The sequence below is a fragment of the Caenorhabditis elegans genome, chromosome III (genome assembly GCF_000002985.6).
Source record: "Caenorhabditis elegans chromosome III".
NCBI lineage: Eukaryota > Metazoa > Nematoda > Chromadorea > Rhabditida > Rhabditidae > Caenorhabditis > Caenorhabditis elegans.
Window position 1 is genome coordinate 1,963,288 of NC_003281.10, and position 13,615 is coordinate 1,976,902.

The window sequence follows — 13,615 nt, forward strand, 5'->3', positions numbered from 1 at the left end:
CCTTACGGCGTCACTCAAGCCGCAAGTATCCGAAAGTATTATGCGGCACGGAACCCCGAAAGTGTCGACCGCTTCCAGATAACCAACCTTTCGCACAACGCTGTACACACACAAAGCTACTCATTTCACCACAAGCTGCGGAACCCCGAAAGCGTAGGCCGCTTCCAAACAACTACCTTTCGCATTTCATTTCACACACAGCGGCGCCGGCGTTCGCGCCTCACTCAGAAATAATGAAAAATCAGTTAGGCGAGCAAAAGGTAAAAAAAGGTCACAAATCATCTTTATTCTATCATCTATGCTATCAATCATCATTTCGATGATGATATTCTATAAAAATCAATACATAATACAGAAACACACACAAGTAATTAAACGCGTTGCACAACATTATCCTCCTCCTTGTCAGACTTCTCATCTTTGAGCGAGTGTAAGGAAGATGCGAGTGTCATGAAGCTTCTTTCCTTCGTAGGCACCACAATTTCAGGCAGTTTATCTCCTCCAGTCTTTTTCTGCAAGCCATCTAGGATTGTTTCATGCACGCGTGGCGAGTAGACCGAGAAGAAAATTGCAATGCTTTTGCACATTTCCGTTTGTTCCTTCGAGAATTGGTCTTTGAATTGCTGCAAAAATTGACATTCCGTTTCTTAGGCTAAATTTCTCAAATTTGAACTTACAATTGCAAGCAATCTGACAATCACTGCATCGATATACGAAAGTTCACCAGGTGTAGAAATCGCAAGTGCACGATGCTCACGAATGTAATCAATCACATCAGTAAGTACAAATGCTCCAGAGGTCTCCGCAATCTTTTGATAGCCAATAATCGAAGCTGAAAATCAATATGGTTAGGCTTAAGGTTCGGCAAAGGCTTAGGCTTTATCTTAGGCGTAGGCTTCGGCTTGGCGTCAGTGGCGATCGTCAGCTCGCTACTGACGCTATTTAGGCTTAGGATTTTCCGGTTTTTTATTTTTGAGGGGGTTCCTGTTTGCCGATTCAGGCTTAGGCGTAGGCTTAGGCTTAGGCTTAGGCTTAGGCATAGGCTTAGGCTTAGGCTTAGGCTTAGGCTTAGGCATAGGCTTAGGCTTAGGCTTAGGCGTAAGCTTTGGCTTAGGTTTAGACCAACACTTAGGCCTGGTCTTAGACGTAGGCTTTGGCTTAGGCTTAGGTTTAGGCGTAGGCTTTGGCTTAGGTTTAGACCAACACTTAGGCCTGGTCTTAGACGTAGGCTCTGGCTTAGGCTTAGGTTTAGGCGTAGGCTTTGACTTAGGCTTAGTCTTAGGCTTAGGAATAGGTTTAGGCTTAGGCTTAGGCTTTGGCTTTGGTTTAGACCAACACATAGGCCAAGTCTTAGGCCTAGTCTTAGTTTTACGCTTAGACAAAGACGCAGGCTTAGGCGTAGGCCTAGGCTTAAGCTTAGGCTTAGGCTCAGGCATAGGCTTAGGCTTAGGCTTAGGCGTAGGCTTTGGCTTAGGTTTAGACCAACACTTAGGCCTGGTCTTAGATGTAGGCTTTGGCTTAGGCTTGGGTTTAGGAATAGGTTTAGGCTTAGGCTTAGGCTTTGGCTTTGGTTTAGACCAACACATAGGCCAAGTCTTAGGCCTAGTCTTAGTCTTACGCTTAGACTTAGACGCAGGCTTAGGCATTTGTTAAGGCATAGGCTTTGACTTAGGCCTAGGCGTAGGCTTATAGGTTTTTAAGCTGCTTCCCGATTTACCTGGAATTGTGGCAGATCTCGAAATTCCGTCATGGTCGTGAATGACAATCGGGGCACCTTTGCATTTATTCAAGTATTGAATCAATGAAATAATGGAAATCGTTGTCTTCTGAGTATTCAGATAGGTCCAGGACGACATCAAATTATGAGTTACTGTCAATTGCACACCGTCGCTGAAAATGATCTACCAAGGTGTTTGCGTACTTTTAAAATGAATGAAAAATCGACAATTTTTTTTTGAGAAATTCTTCAAAAAATCAATTTATCGATTTTTTTCGGGAAATTATCGATTTTTTTCGTGAAATTATCGATTTTTTTCGAGAAATTTATTGATTTTTTCCGGATGTTATCGACTTTTCCCGGAAATTATCGACTTTTCCGGAAATTATCGATTTTTCCGGAAATTTTAGATTTTTCCGGAAATTAACAAATATTTCCAGAAATTATTGGTTTTTTTCTCGGGAAATTTATTGATTTTTTCCGGAAATTATTGATTTTTCCGGAAATTAGCGATTTTTTCCGGAAATTATCGATTTTTTTCGGGAAATTATCGATTTTTTTCGTGAAATTATCGATTTTTTTCGAGAAATTTATTGATTTTTTCCGGAAATTATTGATTTTTCCGGAAATTATCGACTTTTTCGGTAAATTATCGATTTATCCGGAAATTATCGATTTTTCCGGAAAGTAACAAATATTTCCAGAAATTATTGGTTTTTTTCTCGGGAAATTTATTGATTTTTTCCGGAGATTATCGACTTTTCCCGGAAATTATCGACTTTTTCGGTAAATTATCGATTTTTCCGGAAATTATCGATTTTTCCGGAAAGTAACAAATATTTCCAGAAATTATTGGTTTTTTTCTCGGGAAATTTATTGATTTTTTCCGGAAATTATTGATTTTTCCGGAAATTAGCGATTTTTTCCGGAAATTATCGATTTTTCCGGAAATTATTGTTTTTTTTTCGGGAAATCGATTTTTTCAAACTCTCTGAAATTCTCAACTTACCCAAAAGTGATGCACAAAGTGCGGCGTTCAATTCCATCAACTTTAACCATATTGGTACACTTGACAGTAATCCCTTTAAACGTGAGCTCCGTATCCACTTTCATCGGGTAATATTTGGAGCAATTCTCAAAGAACAGACCCGTCTCGCGGTTTCTCTCCAAAAAGTCACACGTCATCACAACCTGCTCCACCTTCTCCTGTCGGATCATCCACCAAAACTTCTCGATTGTTGAGTTGCGCCGCGGAGTCATTTCCGTGTACTTCTCTTTTTCCTTGGCTGGCTTTGGCTCCAAAATCTCGCACTGTGGAGATTGCATCAGGATGAATCGCATTCCATCGGGGCATGTCACGTAGTTCGCGTGGAGGAAGTTGTCGTTGAACTGTTTTTTATATCCCTTGAGAATGACTCGAGTTTTCTCGATGAGTGGATTTGCAACTCTGAAAAAAAATCTTAGCTAAAAAACGACATATCACAAAAACCACACGAATTTCCACAAATTTGTTAGCCGTAAAAGATAGCCCTTAAAATTTCCTATATTTTGTTAGTTGTAATCTTTTTGATATCTCTTCTCCTCGCGGAGATACGGGCGTTTAAAGTTTTCAGAGTTTTCAACGCGAAAGAGTGTGGGAGGAGGGGAGACGCAGTTTGCGCGCGCGCCGTCTGCGTCTCTCCCCCTCCCACACTCTTTCGCGCTGAAAACTCTGAAAACTTTGAACGCCCGTATCTCAGCGGTGAGAAGCGGTGTCAAAAAATTTTCAACTGACGAAATATAGAGAATTTTAAGGGCTATATTTCTGTCTGGCAATTCACCTCAGATCCATCTCGTGCTTCTTCACAAGATCCGAAACCTCTGGCGACTGCATATTAGCGACTTTGTTCTCATACGACGTTTTGAAAAATTTCATAAAATCGAAAGTGCTTTCGTTTCGCCTGAAATCGGAGTATCTACGATCCCGATCACAAATGTATTTTACAGCATCCGGCAATATTGCAATTATAGTCTTTGTTGGTGCGGGATCTAAAACTAAATCTAAAATTGAAAGGCTATCTGGCTATCTGTTGCAGTTGTCTGACTTAGAGATTTACCAGATTTAACTTGCTTCTTGCTCCACCATCTTAGACCAAAGAATATGCCCAGACCAGCAATAGCCAGAAGGATGATAACACCAATAGCAATGTATGGCCACAGGGAGATTCTGAAAATTTGAAAAAAAATTAGACAATATTTGAGAAAAGACTACTAAAACTCACGATTCCGGGGCATTTTGACTTGAGGGTTTGGCGGCTCCTTGTCGTGGCGCTGCTCCTCCTGGAGAAGGTGCTGGAGGCTTTGGAGGTGGAGGCTTAGCCAGGATTTTCCCATATTCAGTGAATGAATCCACCAGTGCTTGCAGAGACTTGGCAGAAGCATCGAAAGCAGCGGAGTATATGGTAGGATCATAGATTTGGAGGGGTCGAAGAAGTGCTAGGAGCTTGTCGAGTTGGGCTCCGGTTAATCCAGTTGCTGCTCTTTTTCTTCTTGATGGTAGACGACTCTTCAAAGTTTCCACGGAACTGATGATGGCAGACAAGTTTGTTTTAAGACCGTTGACACTTTTAGCAGCTTGAAAGATTCCAGAATAGTCCGACAACTTGGTGGAATTGACTGGCTTCACAGAATTAATAAAGGTTCCAACTTCTCCCTTGATCCTCTTCCACTCATTCTCCAATCCAGCCAGTGCTTCCAACTTCTTGACATCTGCAGGATTCATCTTCTTCATCACCTTAATTGCAGCACTCAGATCCTTCAGAGGTTTCCAATCAACTTTCTGGCTAGCCATCTCCTCCATACTCGTAATTCCACGTGTCACCATCCCGATAACCTGTGAATCCTTAGCAATGTTGGTAAAAACTGACAAAGCTTCAGTTTCTTTGTCCTTCGAGCTCTTGATTCCATTGATGTAGGCAGTGAGATTTCCTAGCTTCTCCTTGATAGACGGCAAACTAGATATAAGAATTGGCAGCCCAACTTTGTTTGGAGTCTTCCCTCTATAGTCTTTGATGAAGTTAATCACTGGCTCGATTTTTTTGATTTTATTCAAAAATTCCAAATCCTTTTTGAATTTTTTGAACTTCTCAACGAATGCTTTAAGATGTTTAAAATTGTTTACGACGGTTGTCACATCCTTCAATATAGTTCCTTTGCTCAGAGTCGTCATTGAGCCTTTCTCTTTGAAGATCAGCTTATAGGTTTCATTGATTTTTTGAACACTTTCAAGAAACTTAGCATCCGTTACGTTGACTATCTGCGACATATTGTCCAATGTATGTTGGTTCATAGAATCATGTAAAGCTTTCGAAAGTCCAACTAATTTGTCTGCCGCCAGAAGCTTTAATGACAACTCCTCCGTGCTTTTAGTAAATTTATCCAAATTGTCGAAAGTTGGAACGTTACCAGAAGGGACGGGTAACTTGATATCAGTCACTGCTCCGACGAATGGTTTGACGGTATCAGCAAAATCCACAAACTTCATAATTTTTGGATGAATTTCTGACAATTCTTTAAGAATTGTAGCCTCGCCTGATTGAACTGACTGATCAATGCCCGCTGCCTTGGTCACCAATATTTTCACTTGGTTCAGAGCCTTTCCCAAGTTGGAAGCTTGTCCAGCAACTGTTTGATTCACCCAAGCAGTTCCCAAATCAGTGAAGACCATTGAAATATCTGAAATTCCCTTTGGGAATCCCGCGAGGTATTTGGAATCAATGATAGGAAGTTGACGAGCTTCGAAGAAATGATGAAGAGTTTCGATAACATGTTGATTGGTTTTCAAATCTTCTGCTAAAGAACTCAAACTATCAATATTCTTATGAACAGTTTCTAGATTAGCTTTTTCAACTTTTTCGTTCTTAAACTCTTTGAGAAAACCACGAGCCTTGGTCATCATCGGAGAATCATTATACTTGTCTCTGAGAAGTTTGAAATTGGATAACGACTTGAATGGCGTTGGATCAAATCTTTTGCACAGGGCGATTGCTGATATAACCCGTTGAAGATTGTCTAGATCTGATGTTGTATTGAAATCGTTCATTTCTGACAGGAAATAATTCAAATCTTTTTTGAAACCTGTCTCCAGCTTGGCCCATGGAACGTTCCTCCCCTTCAAATCCTTCAGCTCTTTCATATACGGGTCGTCCTTAGGAACGATAGCAGATGGATCAATATTTGACAGCTCCTCCTGTTTTGATACAAACTCGATCAGCTGTTTCTCAACTTGACCAACTTTCCCATCTAATTTGAGCCCATTAATCCCCTCAACAATCTTAGATAACTTATCAGTATTGATTGCAGATATCTGAGTGGGAGTGATAGTTCCAAAATGAAGTAATTCAGGAATAAGATCATCCGATTTGATAGATCCATTGGATAATCCATGTTGTAGATATATTCCATTTGTAACTCGAGATATCATTTGCATTTGAATAAGTGAGGATTTGAACTCTTCTGAAATATATTCAGTTTCATTGATATTATGAGAGTAAAACTCACTATTAGTAGCTCGTGGATTGCGGCGAGAGAAGTATTCGTTATCCTTTCCAATATCATCTGCTCCAAGATCCGGAAGAAGTTGAGCACCGTGTACATTATTCCAAAGTATCAACGATACTATTGGAATTAAATCTGCAAATATGAACAATTAAGATTTCAAATTAACCGAGTTTTTGTCTTAAGAACCACATGTCCGCAAACAAAAATCAGAATTTTAATTAAAACTCTCCCATATGAAACTCTCCCAATAACTGAAAAGCGCTAACAAGTTAATTAAGAACTCACTCATTTTCACTAAAGAAATTCCTTTTAAATTTAGCAAGCTTCTGATGATTTTGAACTTTCAAAAGTGAGGAAAAGTCGTGGAATGATTCAAAAATTGATCAGAAATTGGTTGTTTATGTGGCTACGTGGAGTTGATTGAATGAGTTCACGTGAATTTTTAATACTTGAGATTCTACTTTTATTTTGAAATCCACGTAAAATTATTTGTAAATTGAAATTTTCTGAATTTTTACTGCGATATATTCCGTATAACATACAAAACAGCTAGGATTCATCCAAAAAAAAAATCTTAGAACAGAAAGTTTCCGGCCGAAAATGTATAGCTTATCATTTGCATTTGAATAAGTGAGGATTTGAACTCTTCTGAAATATATTCAGTTTCATTGATATTATGAGAACTCAGAGTAAAACTCACTATCGGTAGCTCGTGGAATGCGATGGAACAAGTATTCGTTATTCTTTCCAATATCATCTGTGCCAAGATCAGGAAGTAGCTGAGCTCCATGTACAGTATTCCAAAGTATCAACGATACAATTGGAATTATTTCTGAAAAGCAATAATAGGCTTTTACCAAAAACTTGAATTTTCGAACTGAAATGCGCAAACGTTTGTTTGCAAAACTCACTCATTTTGACTGCAGCAATTCAAAAACGAAACTTTTGATGATTTTGAAGCTAAGAATACAAGAAAAGTCGTGGAATGATTGGAAATTGCTTTTTTTTGACTATGACACGCGTCAAAGTCACTATGAAAGAGGAAAAAAGGCCTCACGTGAATATTCGGAATTTTATTGAAAAATTTTATTTCTCAATTTCAACCGACATTTTTTTGATACAAATTTCTCACTGACAAGAAACTTTTCAGATGTCGGCTAAAAGTTTTGTCGGAAATTTTGTAACAGAACTCAATTAAGCCTAACTCTTATACAGCTTTTCTAGATGTCAAAAATAAATAGTCGGAAATTTGAAGTTTGGAGCAGAATTTTCAGCGCTACCATGGAGAGCTTCTAGATAGTTGACTTACTCATTTTTGAACCAGTTGTACCGATATTTCGAATCCGCTGTTAACTTGAATACTTTGAACGAAATTAATCTAAAAAAATGCGGGAATTTTTGTCCCAAAAAATGTGACGTCACCCCAATCAGTTGAGAAGCATGTGTCACCTCTCCCGCATTTTTCGAAGATCTACGTAGATCAAACCAACATGGGACACTCTGACATCACATGCATTTTTGGGAGTTCAACAGTAGTTTCAAACGCGTAAAGATAATTTCTACATCTAGATTTCAAAATTAAAAAAAAAATTCAAAAAACAAGCCAGATGCCACGAAAAACGTAAAACGTTAAAACAAAATCCAAGTATTTCTTTCATTTCATTCAAAACTCTATGAGAACTATTCATTCACCAATGTGGCTTCTTCTGCCCATAAGCCGGTTCCAGAGCTGGTCCATCAACCTTAGCCATTCCACGTTGTTCAAGCCGATCCTTTGGCTTTGTCTCAGCTGGCGTTGGCTTTGGCTCAGGTGCAATTGGCGTTGGCTTTGGCTCAGGTGCAACTTCAAATCCATAATCTTTGAGTTGTTTGATCTTCTTGTATGTTCTCTTCTCTCCAGTTTTTGCCTGTTGTTTTTGCGGCCAAGAAAACCATTTTTGAGCTTCCGGGCAACTTGTGTAGAATCTCATGAGCTCTTGTTGTGCCAGAATACACTGTTCTCTTGTCAGTTCTCCCTTATTCTGTTGAGCATCGACAAACTGAAATGTAAATGTTAAGCAACTCAAGCTCAGAGCAATTTTTCTCACCAATCCAAGCAATTTCACAATTCCAGCATCAACAAAAGCGAGTTCCAGAGCCGAAGTGATCGCCATAGCACGTTGCGAGCGAATGTAGGATACCACAGCTTCAAGTTTTACAGAGCCAAGAGATTGGATAACTAGCTGGTAGCCAATTATCATCGCTGAAATAAGATTACTAATCACTTTGTCTACAGAATCACTAATCCAAAGGGGCCTAAGTCTAAGCCTAAGCCTAAGCCTAAGCCTATGCCTAGGCTTAAGCCCAGCCAACAATTAGTGAACTTACATGCAAAGGCCGCAGATCTAGAGATTCCATCAATGCAATGAACCATAACAGGCGTCGTAGAGTTCTTGATCTTTTGAATCAACGAGGTGAACAATAGAGTGTCAGGTTGAACATTCAACGGATTCCATCCAACAAGACGGGAATGAGTAACAGTGTGTGGTTCGTGGCCACTGAAATGTTTGCTATTTAGATATGGAATTCTTTATAAGAATAACTCACTCAAACTTGACTTCCAGCTCCCGTGTTTCGAAATCCTTTTCCGCAATCTTGCTCTTGCACTCGACAGTCAGGTTCTTGAACTTCATGGATTCTCCAACAGACTCCGGATAGTAGCGCGCACAACTGTTCGTTTTTCCCGGACACTTCTCATCGAAATCGCACATCATTACGAGCTGGGTGCTCTTCTCTTGCTTCGCAGTCCACCAATACGATTCAATTGTCGATTCACATGATTCTCCGTTAGCTTCTTGTGGAGCCTGAGACAAAATGAGCTGAAGACCGTGCGAACATGTGACACGGTTCGCGTGGATATAGTCATCATTGAACAACGTTCCATAGTCCTTCAAAACAACACGTGTGTCCATTACAAGTGGAATGGGCAATCTATAATTATTTCAAGATTAGGCTCAACTTATTCACTTGGCCTCTTACCTCTGCTTCATCTGCTCGCTTTTCAAGGCTTCACGCCCTGGCACTTCGTACTTCTCGTTCATCGCATCAAACTTAACTCCGTAGAACTTTTTAATCAGCTCTTCGCTAAGGAACGGGATACATGTTTCCTTATGCATATCTTGAAGGGCTTCATAACGACAATCAACGTATTTCTCCGCAGAGGACATGTCAAGCTCAAGGATCAGTTTTGGGACGTCTGAAATGTTCATTTTGTGGTAATTAGGCATTTTATGGGGGCGCGACCGTACTCCTACAGTACTCCTACAGTAATCCTACAGTAGTCCTATAGTTATTCTACCGTATTTACCGTATTCTTACAGTATCTCTACGGTATCCCTACAGTACTCCAACAATTATTCTACATAACTCTTTTACTACAATACTACTAGTAACTCCACAGTACTCCTACAGGATTCCTAGTTACTAATACAGTATCCTTACAGTATCCCTACAGTATCCCTACAGTATCCCTACAGGATCCCGACAGTTTTCCTACAGTACTCCAACAATTGTTCTAAATCATTCTTTTACTACAGTACCTCTAGTACCCCTACAGTACTCCTACAGTTTTCCTATAGTATCCCTACAGTATCCTTTCAGTGTTTCTACAGTATCCTTACAGTATACCTACAGTACACCTACAGTTTCACTACAGTACTCTTACCTTTGATACTCTCATCTTGTGTCTTCTCAAGTTCGCGCTCTGGCTTGTTGTCCATCTTCGACACATCCTTCTTCTTCACAGGCTTCTTAACCTCTTCCATCGGAAGTTCTCGTATGGCAAAGCATTTCCGTGCGGCGGGATCCTTTTGATGCAGGTAAAACCACGAGGAAGCGGGAATGAGGATCACACAAATGAACACGATGCATCCAAACACGATCAGTACAATTGTCGAGTTGCTGAAATAATTCTGGAAGTTCAAAAATCTGATGGTTTACAAGCTCACCTTTCAAAAACACCCTGAGATCCACCAGAAGCCGACGAACTTCCACCTCCACTCTTCTGAGCTGCCGCCGCCGCCTTCTGCTTGGTCAAAGTGTTGTTGTACTTGGCAAAAGAGACACCAAGATCTTGCAACGACTGAGTTGAACCATCAAACGATTTGTGAAACTTGGTGAAGTCCAGACTGATACTACTAAGCGACTGAAGTGAGAGAAGATATCCATCTAGTTGTGTACTGGATCTCGTTGCTCTGCTAGATCTTATTGGCACCAAGTTGTTAAGCTTCTCCATTGAACTGATGATGGCTGGAAGTTTCAAGTTGATTCCTTTGACTTTCTTCGCATCCAGGAAGAAAGTGGAATAGTCGGGAAGGCTAGTTGAAGTTACTGGTTTGACACTCTTCTTGTACCCTACAATCTCTCCTGAAGCCGTCTTCAATTGTCCTTCAATTCCAGCCAAAGCCTTCAGATTAGCGACATTTTCATCATTCAACTGATCCTTGACCTTCTCCACCTCAGACTTCACAAGATCACCAATATCTGCCAGATCCTTGAAATCAACCAACTTCTGCATGTTTGAGATTCCACGTGTAGCCGTTCCAATCACTCGGGAATGCAATCCGATCTTCTCAAAGTCCTTCAACGCGTCCGTCTCGGCATGCTTCGTTTTCTTGACGCTGTTGATGTACGAAGTCAGAGAGGATAGCTGTGTTTTGATCATTGGCAGATTATTCAGCACAGTTGTCAATCCAAATTGATCATTTGACAAACGCAGCTGTCGGATTGTAGTTATAACTGGAATAATCAACGATGACTCTTCGATCTGACGGATTGAATTGAGAGCAGTGAAGAAGTCTGCCATATCCTGGGCAAACTTTTCAACTTTGTCTAAACTTGAGATGATATTTGCAGCTGTTTCATGGATCGGATTATCTTTCAACAGTTCCAACGTATCCTTAACCGGCAAGAGCAATGTGTAAATCTCTTTGACATCTGTCGAGGACTTGAACATTTTCAAAGTGTTTTCCAATTGGTTTTTACCGTCCTGATTCACTATTTCAATTATATTGCCCAACTTTTTCGCGTTCTCTGGTAATTTCAGCTGCTCCGAGAAATTCATCAACTTCTCCAATGCTTTCAATTGAGCCGGTAGTTGAGCCATTAATGGTATCGCTTTATCGACTTTGTCCTTATCACTGGTTGGAAGCTTGACAGACGGAGTTCCCAAAATTTCATGAATTTTAGACGGCAACGTAGCTATTTTATCAGCAAGACCAGAATATTTTGGAATCTTTGAACGGATCTTCGAGACCTCTTCCAACATCACAGCTTCAGAAACAAATGATTGATGAACTTTCCGTGTGCTAGCCTCGAACGTCTTCAGCTGATTGAGAGCATTAGCTAGATTTCCAGAATGATCACGAACTGCATCCTTGATCCATTTGTCCTCCAAGTCCTTGAACAAATGAAGAATATCGGAATGACCATTCAAGAATCCAGAAACGTGTTTGAGAGCGACCGAAGATACTCGAAGATGGCGGGACTTCAGTAATTCGTACAAAGTGCCAATGCTAGGAGAATCTTCTGTGAGAGATTTGATGGATTTTTCGAAGCTATTCAGCATATCAATGATCTTGTCGCCATTCGAAGCTTTTGATGGAAGTTCACTCAAAGCAATGGAAGAAGTGTAAACTTTTTGGAGAGAAGAGTACACCACCTCGGAGTTTTTTACAGTTTCCTTTTGCGAATAGTTATTGTACTTAACAAGAGACAACGTTTGCGTATACGTCACAGAAGCTTTCAATTTAATAAGATGGAGTCTCATTTCATCGTTCATGCTTAGTCTAGAAGAGAGTTCTAAGAAGTTGCTCAATTCATCAATGAGAGTATTGATGCTACCCCAATCAACGGCCAATCCTTTCAAAGTGTTCAACTCATCCTTGTAGGCATCATCTTTCGGTACAGTGAAGTTATCTGCGACGCTTTCCATGTTTTCAAAACTGAACCATAGACCAAAAGCCGATCCTCAATAGCCTTAACCTCCGACGTCTCCTTCAGTATCCCCGTGATTCCATTGATTCCATCAACAATCCCCTTCAACTTATCTTCAGACATCGTTGCAATTTGATCAGGAGTAATGGATCCAAAATTGAGTAGCTCGGGTATCAGTTCCTCTGATTTGATAGTTCCATTGGATAGTCCATATTGTAAATGGATTCCATTGATTATACGGGAGAGCATTTGCATACGATTGAGTGTTGTAGCAAATTCGGCTAAAATAATAGATGGGATTATTATGAGTAAGCTTTGTTCAAGGCTGTTAGGCTACTTCTAGGCTTTGCCACTCTTGCGCATCATCTACCAAAGCTTGAAGCTCAAATCTAAGACGCTCAAGATAATATAGGCCAAGATCAGATTTATTTTTGTACAATTGCAGTTTTTGCAAAATTTTAGGCTAGAAAACTGGGGTTTCTGCTCCTTTTTCTAGCTAGAATCTAGTACAAAACTAGTTGAAACAGCTAGGAAATTCAAATATCTAGGCATCAAATAGTGCAACGTGGAGCTGTAGTCGCGCTGTGGTCGCGTTGCGGTCGCATTGCGGTCGCGTTGCGGTCGCGTTGCGGTCGCGTTGCAGTCGCGTTGCGGTCGCATTGCGGTCGCGTTGCGGTCAAATTGTGGTCGCGTTGCAGTCGCCTTGCGGTCGCGTTGCGATCACACTGCGGTCGCGTTGCGGCCAGCTTGTCAAAAACTACATTTTCGCAAAAGAATTTCATAATATGAATGCAAAAATTATTGTTATTGGAATTTTCTTGATATCTCTCCACAGAGCGCAGACCTCAGAGGTGCTCAGAGGGCAAGAGAGTACGGAGACGCAGGCGGCGAGAGTGTCTAGCGTTCTGCGTCTCCTATTAACTTGAAGTGCCATATCTCAGCAGCGGCAAGACATTTCAAAACGATTTTGCTCCATTTCAAAAAATTCCAACTCACAATCAGTGGAGCGCCGATAGTGGCCGTCCGTAGCATTCCGAAAATGTCCATTAGTTGGGAGGAGTCCAGAACTCAGAGCGAGCAAAATTTCGTTCAAAAATATGAACCAAAACGAGAGGAACATTTTCTGAAACTGCGAAATTCAATAGACCGAACGCAAAAAAAACAACTCACAGTTTTGAACCTTCTACGCTTTGATTTTTGAAAATAGTCAATTTTCAATCGGAAAATTCTCGAACTGATTCGAAAACTAATCGATTTTTGAGTTTTTTATTCGCAGCCACGTGGCATCAGATAAGAAATCTGGACCACGTAGAAATTTAGTAATATTTTGCTTTTTTTTAATTAAAAAAAAAAAAAAAAAAAAAAAAAAAGTAAAAAAACTAAAAA

The 13,615-nt window shown here is 40.3% G+C and overlaps 3 protein-coding genes and 3 non-coding genes across 6 annotated transcripts; 2 read left to right on the top strand and 4 right to left on the bottom strand.

Moving 5' to 3' along the window:
• Positions 1-269: 269 nt before the first annotated feature.
• Positions 270-6,615, bottom strand: moa-1 (WSN domain-containing protein). The gene is made up of 9 exons (NM_065083.5): positions 6,542-6,615; positions 6,257-6,388; positions 3,979-6,211; positions 3,814-3,923; positions 3,538-3,757; positions 2,727-3,164; positions 1,718-1,890; positions 678-832; positions 270-623 (listed from the first exon to the last, which is right to left on the bottom strand). The coding sequence occupies exons 1-9, from the start codon at positions 6,543-6,545 to the stop codon at positions 372-374; spliced, it is 3,717 nt and encodes a 1,238-aa protein (NP_497484.2). The 5' UTR covers positions 6,546-6,615; the 3' UTR covers positions 270-371.
• Positions 1,331-1,480, top strand: R155.6. The gene has a single exon (NR_052117.1). It is a non-coding gene; the product is annotated as an Unclassified non-coding RNA R155.6 (non-coding RNA).
• Positions 1,542-1,689, top strand: R155.8. Its single transcript, NR_052118.1, has one exon. It is a non-coding gene; the product is annotated as an Unclassified non-coding RNA R155.8 (non-coding RNA).
• R155.7 lies at positions 1,542-1,689 on the bottom strand. Its single transcript, NR_052119.1, has one exon. It is a non-coding gene; the product is annotated as an Unclassified non-coding RNA R155.7 (non-coding RNA).
• A 168-nt stretch (positions 6,616-6,783) lies between the features above and the next one.
• R155.5 (uncharacterized protein) lies at positions 6,784-7,246 on the bottom strand. Its single transcript, NM_001267921.2, has 3 exons — positions 7,168-7,246; positions 6,957-7,088; positions 6,784-6,904 (listed from the first exon to the last, which is right to left on the bottom strand). The coding sequence occupies exons 1-3, from the start codon at positions 7,169-7,171 to the stop codon at positions 6,831-6,833; spliced, it is 210 nt and encodes a 69-aa protein (NP_001254850.1). The 5' UTR covers positions 7,172-7,246; the 3' UTR covers positions 6,784-6,830.
• Positions 7,247-7,894: 648 nt separating this feature from the next.
• Positions 7,895-13,455, bottom strand: R155.3 (Tyrosine-protein phosphatase domain-containing protein). Its single transcript, NM_065084.3, has 9 exons — positions 13,400-13,455; positions 13,226-13,352; positions 10,243-12,510; positions 9,960-10,195; positions 9,275-9,491; positions 8,843-9,226; positions 8,624-8,793; positions 8,344-8,498; positions 7,895-8,295 (listed from the first exon to the last, which is right to left on the bottom strand). Exons 3-9 carry the CDS (start codon positions 12,225-12,227, stop codon positions 7,945-7,947), a joined length of 3,498 nt encoding a protein of 1,165 aa, NP_497485.1. The 5' UTR covers positions 12,228-12,510; positions 13,226-13,352; positions 13,400-13,455; the 3' UTR covers positions 7,895-7,944.
• Between the last annotated feature and the right edge of the window lie 160 nt (positions 13,456-13,615).